Source organism: Dermacentor andersoni, chromosome 2, assembly GCF_023375885.2.
Source record: "Dermacentor andersoni chromosome 2, qqDerAnde1_hic_scaffold, whole genome shotgun sequence".
Lineage (NCBI taxonomy): Eukaryota > Metazoa > Arthropoda > Arachnida > Ixodida > Ixodidae > Dermacentor > Dermacentor andersoni.
The window spans coordinates 81,389,190-81,401,452 of NC_092815.1; the positions used below are offsets into that span (position 1 = coordinate 81,389,190).

At 43.8% G+C, this 12,263-nt stretch overlaps 1 protein-coding gene across 2 annotated transcripts in view; it reads right to left on the reverse strand.

Annotated features, from left to right (window-relative positions):
- The window catches only part of LOC126541759 (major facilitator superfamily domain-containing protein 12-like), a 61,139-nt gene that overhangs the window by 17,698 nt on the left and 31,178 nt on the right, over positions 1-12,263 (reverse strand). For both annotated transcript variants that reach the window (XM_055076899.2, XM_055076900.1), the window contains 4 exons: positions 9,484-9,691; positions 8,611-8,746; positions 5,634-5,810; positions 269-361 (listed from right to left, as the gene is read on the reverse strand). In XM_055076899.2, the coding sequence (XP_054932874.1) occupies positions 269-361; positions 5,634-5,810; positions 8,611-8,746; positions 9,484-9,691 (614 nt within the window). The remainder of the gene's footprint in view (positions 1-268; positions 362-5,633; positions 5,811-8,610; positions 8,747-9,483; positions 9,692-12,263) is intronic.

Below are 12,263 nucleotides of genomic sequence, written 5' to 3' on the forward strand. Positions count from 1 at the left end.
CAGATTGCGTTGACTACATCGGATAAAGAAAAACTCATTATGGGTTGCAATTACACAGGCAACTAGATTTTTCTTGAAAATAAGAAAATATATAAGTAGGTTAGTTGTCTGAGAGTCAATTGAATAAATGCCAGTAAATAGAATATCGTTTAGTTCTCCAATTTTTTCATGCGTCGGCATTTCCATGCAGTCTTGGTTCCCCTTCAATCATGCACATCGCATTTCAGCTCATATTGAACGCAATTGTAAACCAATATGTTACACTCACCCTTCGTAGCAAAAGTGTGTCCTGAATGTAGATGGAGATGTACACCTGATTCAGGTTGACATATAGACGAGTGAACATGTACAGGAGGGCAACCTGAAACAACAGCCCCAAATTAGGTAACGTTCAGTCTCCAAATATAAAGTGCACCTTTATACTCCTGGCTTCTTAGGCCTTATGTGCAAGAAAATTGCCAGCCTGCACTCTGTCCTATCTCATTCTCGTCATATTTTGCGCAGTACGTCACTTGTACTATCTCTTCAGGCTCAGACGTGAACTGCCCAAGGGGAAAGGCAAGCAACCAGTGCATATGTTATATACAAGGAGGTTATGAACCTCCTGAATATCTGGTTTATAAAGATTATGCAAAAGACAGCATGTGAATGATCAGTCACTATTAGTACAATTTTCTGAAGTTTCTGTTTAATGAGACTAAGGGTTACACACAGTACAACCTCGTCCATATGTTATGGAAAAAAACATGAGAAAACAAAATGTGTCTCGGGTCACCGAAGCCACACCAGCTCTATCGCGTCAGCGTTGGTGCCAAGAAATTGTACGTAATGGGACTGTGTCAACATGGTTCTACTGTACTAACTGGGAAAACGTACGATTCTAAGTAACTAAAATATTTGACACTCAACTGTAGTTGACATCTACGTAATGCAAAGCGTTGTGCGAATCGTTGCGGCACGAGGCACGAGACGCAGACGCCCGTTGAGCTGGTGGGGCTTCAGCAGCCTAAGACACGTTTTGTTGTTTTCCTGTTGCGTAGTATATTAAGATGGCGATGGGAAACCAAAACAATATCAAGCTGGTGGGCGACGCTGGATGCCACTGGAGCAGAACGGGATGCTGACATCGTGCTGCCTGCTGCGAGAACAGTAGCACATTTGGTTTATCGCCTACGCTTCCAGTAGCACTATGCCCCCACACGGTGCAAAACAAATAAGTGAAGATGCTTACCACAATAGGGTTGGCATCGATAGCTGTGAGGTGTGTGACAATGTAGGAGGAGATTTGCTGGTACCGGAATAAGAAGCTGAAGGCGCCGGCATTTTCATGTGAGACAGGCGGGGCGAGTATCGCGGGAAAGCTGATGCAGCAGGCAACTACGGTTCTTGATTGCATGCGCCTCGCGCTTTTTCTTGCTTGCACGAGATCTAGCAGCCGGAAAATTTAACATACGATTGCAGTCTGCAGCAGGGAAAGGTGGCGCGTTTGGATTATCACCTATTAAAAGCTTCCAATGGCATGCACTGTGAAACAGATAAGTGAAGATGATTATTGAAATAGAGTTGGTGGCGACAGCTGAGGTGGGGTGTGACAGCCCAGGAGATTTGCTAGTACCAGAATAAGAAACTGAGTATGCTCATATGAGACAGGCAGGCGAGTATTGCGGTGAAAATACCGCAACAGGCGGCTGCTATACTTGATTGCACGCGCCTCTCGCATTGTCTTGTTTACATGCAATCTAGAGGCCTGAAAAAAGTATCGTACGATCGCGGTTTGCCGATATACTGAACGTTGGAACTGAAAGATCATTATTCTTGGGAATGTATGAACCGGTAAAGAATAAGCATAATTCAATTGGGTAATTTTTTGTGTTCTCGATTGCAAACACTAGCGCTGGGAAAACGTACGTAATGGAATCGTATCAACGAGGTTCCACTGTACTACACAGCACAGTTTTCTTCTACTCAGCACATATATGAGCTTAAAACCTTAACGCCCACATAATTTTTAGGAACATGAAACCAGGTTGTTAAATAAAACTGTTTTCGTTACTGGCATTTAATGCAAGTGATTATAATGCAAAGTCTGAGAATACTAATCTTATAAAAGCAAACTTTGCGGGGTTCTTCAAAAAAATTTATAGTCACTTTAGCATACGCCAAAGAGGGTGAAGGCAAGAGTTTGCGCGCTCAAAAGGCATTAATTAAATTACTGGACATTCTCATTCAAATGCGTTGTTACTTCTTATTGTTGTTTTCCCACCAAAGGTCATGGGTTTGAGTACCTTAATTTACACTACCTTAATTAAATATGCCTTAATTAACCTCACCCAAATTAACAACAAAGGTTGTGGGTTTGAGTCCCATCAAAGGTCGAGGGTTTGAGTGCCTTAACTATATAATAATTAACTGTGCATTAGCTGTCTTAACACCAAAGGTGGTGGGTTCGACTTTCACATAAGCTCAAGTGTTCAAGTGCCTGAATTAACTCTATCTTAATTAACTTTGCCTTTCTTTTTTTGGAATGATGAGCGGAATCAGAACCAGCTGTGGAAGAAGATGACGGCGAACGCAAGACCAGTGGCACGAGTGCGAGGGGCAATATGGAAATGCTAGCATGATGAGTGGCATCGGAGCCAGCTCTGGAAACAGACGACAATGAACACGCAAGCGGTGGCATGAGCGTGTGGTTTGCACGAGGTGTGCTCACATGATTTTCTGTACCACACGCTGTGTTTTCCAGATGATTGGGGGCATGAGCCACTTAAAGCACCTCTCACCAGGCCCCATATTAAATTTTGGTTATATGCTGGAAGTTGTTACGTGTCCTCTAGGAAGCGTTCTGCCACAAAATTTTTTCAAATTGGCTCATTAGCCCCACTGTCAAGCGAAACACTCTCTCCACTTGTCCGGTCTAACCTCTGCAAGCGAAAGTGCTTCCCTGCGTTCTCCCATACCAGACCTGGAGGATCACGTGACGCATACGCCACGAGTCCTGCCTTCGTCTTTTTTTTCTCCTCGCATTTTTACGGCGCGGCGCACTTCTGCCGCCAGCGTCGCGCACGAGCTGTTAAGACTGTCGTGTTTCACGCAGCGCACGATCTTGCGTGCTGTGCACAAGAACACCTGACTAGCGGTGTAAGTCAGTGCTACACGAATACTGAGGCAGACACAAGCAGATCACAGAGCATGATCCACGCTGGAACACAGTAGAAAATGACATAGTTTTGGCACCTGCGGGTGCGACTGCATGATGTGGGAACAAGCAGACGAAACGGAAGTACATCTCTCTTGCTACGGTGCGAAGTAAAACAGAAACATGCAGCCATTTGGTTTGTGTGTTTTATTATTTCTCTAAGCTTTACTTCGCCTATTCAAGCAACATATTACAAAAATAACAGCTGTTGCCTTGAATAATTCTCAAAGTCAGGTGTCACCACAAGCAACGTCACAGCACGAACATGTGTACGTAGGCGCACTAGCATGTGTACGTCATCCACAGGCTTGGAGTGCGGCGGCCGCGAGGAGAAGAGAAAACGGCGTTTGGTTTGAAAATTCAGATCTTTCTGTGGCATGTAGTGATGCAATACTTTGCAGACACGTTCGTTATCATGCATTGTATGCTCTGCGCTTGACAGCTCAAAATGGCCAGACATGGTGAGGGGCCCTTTAAGGCTTTTGCCTTAATAAGCATAAGTTCAATGATATCTTTGTCTCATTACATACCCTACCTTACTACACAGCCAAAAGCATTAAGGCCATTTCCCAGTGAAAACACTTCATCCATAGCATATCCGAATCATGTCCCAATGTCCAAGCACAAATTTCGGAGACAGGCAGGACATCCGCCAGACATATAATGGATATTATATGTCTGGATATTATAATGGATATTATACGCCAGACAATTGGATATCCTAGCACGAATGTCCTAAGGATATCGCACATGGACTTGTTTCAGATATCCTACCACGGATTTCTCAAGGTGCTCCCACATGGGCTTTTTTTTTACATACACGTGAATATTTGTCCTCCAACTGATGGTGAATTCCAATCACAGATTCGGAGTACTTCCGGTAGTAGTTTTTCTGCTCCTTGCAGAGAAAGTCTATTCTATTGGGAGATTGAGAGTGCCTCCGGTATCTTTCAATGGTGGATTGGGAGCAGCTACACCACTAGATCCAGTCCACGGAGCAGCGCTCTTTACTCCGCAAAAATTGATGGTCGACCGGAAGTTGCGTTATGTCAGGCCACCCACAGCCAACGTAATGCTGTGGTACCGCTATGGTACGCACGCCCATGAACACAAATCGCGGTCTGTTGGAAGCAATGAGTGGTGCTTCGCGTACTTTTACTGCTTATTGAGAGCAATGATTCATCTTGCCTAAGTTACAAATCGAACAACGGGGATTCAAGCAACAAAGAAGCTTCAGAAGCTAGTGTATTCAAGCAAGCTTTCGACATCATGTTTTGAGCACCAACGTAGGGACCGAAAGTAGCGCGTTTCGTCAACGACATCGCTACCCAGTATTCAGATGAAGAGGTAACAACAGCTCCTTTCCGGAAGTTCACATTTTAACAGCCTTTACTTTCGTTGATGAAATGCAGTTCCGAAGGCACTTCAGGCTGCCTTGATGTGTTGCCACTTAACTGATCGTGGGGTTCGATATCTCTCCAATGTCCCCAACACACAATCACCACAGACGAGAGAAGCAGACTTACATGCAGTGCGGCTTCCGTTAGAACGCAGGAGGCTAAAAAGAAATGCGAAACACGAAACACACGCGTGCGAGTTCAAGCTGAAAAGGCCGAAGACGACAAAAAATGAGAGCAATGCTGGGCACATTTGAAAGTGGATGTGTGCTAGTGCCCCTTGCCAATTGCTCTGGCGGTAGTGCCCGTGTTTCAATCACAGATTTCATTCTGATGCCCTCCGCCGTAGCGGAGTGCCCTGGCGCAGAGTTCGTCAGCCACTCCGAATCTGCCTTTGGAATTCACTATGAGGCTTTGTCTTTGAGTTTCCTCATAACAGAATTATGTTTTCTCGCATGTTCAAATTACAATCCGAAGCTCTTATGTCTGCAGCTCGTGTATACACCATACTCTACAAATTTTCTGATGCAATTTACTCTGAAAATTTGAATAAGTTCAATAAGCTACTTGCACTTGGCGGAAGGCCTAGAAGAATGAGCAGTACTGCACTCCTGCACATGTGATGCGCACATAACATAAGCACATAAAGTATCTGTTCTTGATGCATGGATGCTCTACCCATCGCATCTGTCACACAGTATGTGTTGCAACCAACATTATGGTAAACACTGTAAAAGACCGTGTTCTATATGTTCGTAAAATGTACACATCATGTCCCCATGATATCCCTCGCGGACATGCAAGCAATGTCCGCAGAATACAAAGTAAATCTGAACGGTCATTTGAGGCATGACCGCAGGACGTATTTGACGCGTTCCTAGGATATCCATGTCCTGGCAGCAGATGTCCACAGGATATCCATAGGATGTCACGGTTGTTACTTGGTTATAGAGACTCCTTAACAGGCATTCTCCCTAAGCTAAATGCAGTTACACACGAGGAAATAACCAAATAAGTAAAAGGGCCAGACAAGTACACACCAGGTAAAAGCCTTTCTCCCTGAACCAGTCTTTCCACACAAAGTGGTGGGAGCGGTCAAGCACCAATGACCGGATGTACTCGTCCGTATGACGAGAGCGGCTTTCTCGGCGTCCGCCTCGCGATGGATCACGAACAACCAAATGGAAGATGAGTGAGAAGAAGGCCCCAATGGCAACCTGCAGTCAGAGACAAAGGCATTTTCTTGAATTCTTGAATGTCACCAATAACTTGCATGCAAATGCCCCCGCTGTGACGATATCAAACTGCATGGCTACATGCTCAAGTAAGAGAAGTCTCAATCACAATTCAAACTCCATTTTTCATTCTAACTAGCAGGTCTGCTCCTGCGTTTTCTCTTTTTTTTAGCTGTTGATCAAGCACAAGATTAAGAAAGGGTTCCATTGTAACAGCAACACACACATTAAAGGCACCATGGCTTATTCTAAGAAAGCGTTCACCCTAAACTACTATCAAAAGTGGCTTTAGAGCAATTTATTACAAAGGATGGCAAGTCTTAGGGGGGCTTAAATCTCACCTGCCATATAACAAACCCTTTCATTTTCTCTGACAAATATTTAAGTATTTGAAGGTACTGGTATCTATATGTCTGCCTTCAAGCCTAAATTTTTCAAAGTTCTGCACAGCAACAATAAAAAACAATAAAAAGAACTTCAGTTGTGGAGTCCGTAGTTGAATTCCTTTCTGGAGTACTGAAATAAGTAAAAGATAAACAAATTTCTCTGATGAGCATGCATAACGTCAACTGTTCCTCCACTGCTCCAAAAGAAAAATCTGACGAACTTGTGATACATGGCTGAAATCTTTGAAGGATTTCCTTGCTGCACGCTAAATTTAGCAGAATGAGAATATAAATATGCAAGCATTCAATAGCTGCCACACAGGCTGTTAAATAAGCCACTATGCTGATAAACCAAATTATTTAACAGGGAGAGGCGGGCTAGTTGGTAGTCGATATTGGAATGCATTATGTAACCACGCAAACGACAACGGACGAAGAAGGAAATACACAGGACAAGCGCGGAACTTCAACTCAGATTTACACCAGGAAAGCCACAAACTTATACATGTATCATAATCACACTTGGTAATCATTGGACAACCATCCCTGGACATGCGGGTATGAGTGGCACAAATTTCTATGTAAATAATTTAACTCTTTTTCACTCAGTGACACTGAAGAGCTGCTTACGCAGCTGCCAGATTGCATTTTTATACAGTAAGCTTCATAGATTTCTCGGCTTAGTTGTGACGCAAACATCTTCAAGACTTTTGTGTCGCGGAACCTAGGCGTGCAATTACGACAGTGGCGACAATGATCAGCCAGTTTGCCACCCCCCGCTAATCCTTCTACCCCTGCGCAGTGCTCCTGCAGTCTGATTTTTAAACACCGTCCCATCTTCTCTATGTGGCTGTTGCCACAGGAGATGGGTATCTGGTACACTACCCCTATTCTGCATGGGACGAATCTGTCAACGTGCTTGATACTGCATTCATTTCTTCTCTTCCTTCCCTGCACCATGTTGCCAGTGCCAATGTCGAGCATGCCAATGTCGAGTGATGCTTGTCCGATGATTATCAAGTGTGATTATGATACATGTATAAATGTGTGGCTTTCCTGGAGTAAATCTGAGTTGAAGTTCCACGCTTGTCCTGTGCGTTTCCTTCTTCGTCCGTTGTCGTTTGTGTGGTCACATAATGCATTCCAAAACCAAGTTATCCATGTTCACATGAGATGCCTACTGTGCTAATGAAAAATAGCCACATGCGTGTGTCATGCGTGTGTCACGCGTGCTAGTTAATCTGAGCCATGTGTGCAACATCGTGACATGGCCCTAGATCTGGCCCTTCTGCTGCATGCGTTCGGAAGGTTTAGAATGGCCCAGCAAAACATATCATCGCCAAGACAGACATCTGTGTAATCTGCCTCTGGTATACTACACTTCATGTATAGCAGGTACAGTAATACTGCAGAGGCTACATAAATAGCATAGTCACAGAAATGTATCATTCTGGCATACATTTTTGACATAGTATGTATATACTACTCCACTTCATGTATAGCAGGTACAGTAATACTGCAGAGGCTACATAAATAGCATAGTCACAGAAATGTATCATTCTGGCATACATTTTTGACATAGTACTTGACTTTGACATAAATTCTTGACGTATAAGAACTGCACTGGAAACTCATAATGAAGCTGAAGGGTTAGCTGACGTTATTTCATTATATCCATTACTTCGTTATATAGATTACTGCCCTTTACTGCAGTATATGCCCAATGGCCTGCACAACATACAAAGAAGACTACAGTTCCGCAGCCTGCCAAATTGCTATGTGGCTACGTATGTGGTAATAAAATTTTCACGAAACAACAGCAAATGAATCTCCAGCGTGTGCAACATGCATATTTTTGGCACCAGATGCAACAGCCTTTACGATACCCTGCTTCTGTTCCAAGATGATGGCCTTTCACTTCCAGTACCTACCGGGTGTGAAATTGGCAAAACGGCAATGCGTTTGAAGGCCACAGCTAGCACACTGCGATGTGAACAAGTCCGTTGTGTTCAAGCAGCACATGTCACACAACATGGTGCACTGAATATGCAGCTGGGGTGGTATTCTTGCTGGGGCAATGTTTTTTATGTGACAATTGATTCTTATATTGTGACTGCAACATATGAAGTTAGCCTTATGCTAAATTATGTAGCACATTGCAATTTCGTGCTGCCATGTAGCATGCACTATTTTTTGGTTGCGCATGCAGATAGTGTGAACAATTGCTCTAGCTTCTACAGCATGGTCTGCTATGTATGATATGGTTGTACATGTTCACCTGTAGGAGAAAACAGTCTAATCTATTCCTTATATGAATGCCCCTTTAATAGTGCATCTATAATACCACAAAGCAGAGATAACATGAATGTGCCCAAAATCAAAAGGTGAGCACTGACCACTATGAGGACAATATCTCGGAAAACGTAGCCATCGGGAGGCCCCACTTGTGCTTCGTGGTCTGCACCTGATATGCCCAGGGCTGCCCAGGTAACTGTGTACACAATTATGTTGCTCGCCACTGTCCAAGCGTAGCTGCAGACCAAAAGAAAACAGTGACTTTGGTGAGAATAAAGATAAAGTGAACACATGACTAGCAGATACAGCAGAACACCATCATGCAACAAACCCACATTGTGAACATGAGCAACCAATTGGACTTAATGTCCTGAAAGAAGACCATGAGAGCCACTGTGGGGTGTAGCACTCTAGATTAACTTTAACTGCCCAGGGTCATTTAATTTCCACACATGTTCTTGCATTTTGTCGTCATCAGAATATGACAAGCCCGATCTCCCGGTTGGTGTCAGAAACCGAACCCATAACATAGTGCTTACCTTATTTAGTTATTTGCACAATATGTACCTACACGGCCTCAAGGGCACTGCTAGGGGGACAAGCAATACCTAAAACTGGTGCACAACGACACTCATTCTAAAAGCAGAAGAAAATATATGTTGTACACTTATATAGAAAGGTACCCACATCCATTGCACAACTAGGCATATGTACACACACAAGATACTAAAGCAATACATAGCAATGATATAAAGGAAATATACAGTAAGCGTAATGAAGAGAAGCATGTTGAATTTCAATTAAAGCAGCAGCTTTAACTGAAAAATTCATATCACAACTGAGAAAAGAATGCATCACTGACCAGATCTTCTGGCAAGTGTTTCCATTCTGTCACCCTTTGAGGGGAGAAAGAATTAGGCAACGTGAATTAGCAACAGCCTTGTCATTGCACGGTACGCAATAAGTGTCCTCACCGCATCGCATTGAGCTCGACCCTCTCATGAGGGATGGGCGTGATGTCTGGGATGAGAGACAGGTGGGAGATTTGGGTGGATGCCCAGCCAAACTGGAAGATGATGATGAAGGCTGCATAGTAAACAAACTCTGCCTCCTGGCTGCTCGGGTGGCTGCCCAAGGGCTTCGAGAACAGGAACGGGAAGCTTCCAACCACACACAGCGTGCCTGCATTACAAAGAGATGGCTAAGTTTTCTGTTTCTGACTGGCACGCCCGAAAATTCCTGAGCTGTCACAGCCAGCAAGTGAGGCAAACAGGTAACAGACAAGCTGCACATTCAACCAAACAAAGGGGCCACTGCCACACATGGTGTAGAAAATGTGCCTAGTTAGCTATCTTAACATTCTAGGAAAGCAGGAGAGGTGAATGTATTGGCTCCCAACACCTTATTCACCATGTTCCATTCTGAATAAAAATTCTGATGAGCGGCGCTTCTTAACCTAGTGTTGCAAGACAACTCGCACCGGTAGAGTTTGTCTCAACTGGGCTAATTACCATTGGAACCTCATTTGTGCAAGTCTTTAAATGAGCACAGGCACATCCTTTGTTTACATGTTTGCGCTCAAAGGAACAGCAGCCCAGCCTCATCTCAGTGACACCACACTGGGTAACTAACTTGTCTATACCTTGGCAGTGCCACCATGTTCACCTGTCTGTCAAAGTAATACAACTTTCACGCTTACAGTAACAAATGCAGACATAACACACCACAAACATTTTAGAAGCAGCATTGGCTCTGTTTTCCTCCCGCCAGGCACATATAACATCGGGATTTACCAGTTTTTAGCTTTGATGGTAAATTATAATAACATGGTATGTGGCCATGCTCAGACACCACCAGACGTGCAAGATTAGGGACCAAATACAGGCTATGGCCTCTTCTCCCAACTGTTACTAGATGTGCCAGATAAGACAGCTTTCAACAACATGACAGAGAATTTGGTGAACCAAATAACACAGCTTGTGCAGCATGCCAGACATGATGCAGCCCCAGTGCCAAGTGACAAATGGTTAATACAGATAGAGGCGAGAAACGTATTGCTAATACAGAAAAACCTTGATCTAACGAGGTTCGTAAAATCGGCACTTTACTTCATTATACAGTTAATCTTCAATATATTGAATTCAGTAAGATAGGCAATTTGCTTCGTTACATTGAAAATTTCGTCGTATTGATATTTGATCTGTTATGCAAGTAAGTACAGTCGCTGATAGATTTTTCTTACAGAGAAGGGGCTGCAATATTTTACGAATTATTGGGCAATCGGAAAAAGCAAATCTGAATGAGAAAAAAACTATTTGGTTGAGATTCGTTCATGAAAGATACAGTTTGATGCCGTGTCAACGATATCTTCACCTCAGCGATATGATGTGAAGCCAGCCACACTTTCACATCCACCCCGCCCTCGCGGCTAATAGTGTCACCTGCGGTGGGACGACGCTATCATGACAAACACCAGCAACAAGGAGCCAATGCTTTGTCTACTTCTCGTTTCAACAAGTTTCCAAAACTTGAGAAGGCACAGCCTCCAGTACAAAACATGCGGGAAGACAGCACATGATGCCACACTGTCTGAACTCGCCCAGTCTTCGCACAAGCAGCAGGTTACCTCTAAAACAGGGCACGCGGGCTGCATATGGACTCAGCCGTGCTGATAGCAATAAGCAGCCACGTCTGCGCTAGAAAAGGATATACGCACCACTATGGTGAGTTACCATTTATTGTCTAGGTATTCCTTCACGGCAGCAGTGAAGTTTCATTATATTGAAATCGTGTATAAACACACTTCGTTATATTGACACTCAAAGTTCATGGCGTCTTATGGCCAAGAAGTTATAAAAACAGAAACAACAATAATAAGTTAACTACTTCGTTATATTGAACATTTCTTTACACAGTTGACTTCCTTTAATTCAATCTTGACGAGACTGATGAAACTGGTCAAATTATCCAGCAGGTCGAATCAAACAAAAGGCTGAAAAAAATAATGACGAAACATGTCGTTGATTCACTCGGCAGTATTGCCTTTAAGGTCAGCCTTGCCGGATTACAGTCGTTTTATACGGTGAAGCACACCAAGTGGGGAAAGGTGCCACTTTTAGGGGATATAGCATGTATTCCTAAATTTACAACCGCACATACGCCGTCTCCGGTCGCAGTACTAGCACCGAGACGCCTAGTAAGTTTACTGGCAGACTTTCAGAGCTTTAGATAGACCACCGCTCTTTTGTCTTTTGTTGGCATTAAACATCCTCTCGACATCACGATATAAAAAAAGAAATTTTATTGCCTCCGTTTTCACTAGCTTTCCCAAAATGTAGATGGCTTTTCTCCGTTTCTTGGTGGACAGTACATGCACATGTGCATAATTAAGGAACACGTACTAGGCCTTGTTAACGGTCTCATATAGGAGACACACAAGGCGGCCTAACCAGGGCTCAAATCACAACAGGCACAACAGGCTGGCACTCCGCTTGTCCCCATCTATCTTTCCTTGTTTTCACTCAGCAACCATAATTTTTTATCGCCTACTGAGCACCACAGCAACACCAGAAACTGCTCTGAATGGCTGCCAGTGTGCTTTTCAGGCAGGGGGAGATCCAGGTGCCTACTTTAGGGGGGGGGGGGGGGGGAGTGGATTGTGCAACTAACTAGACGTCTGTAACCAAATGGTCATGATTCATTCTCAGTTGCATCCCTTAGTGCATTTTTCATCAACATCTTGTACACAAACATG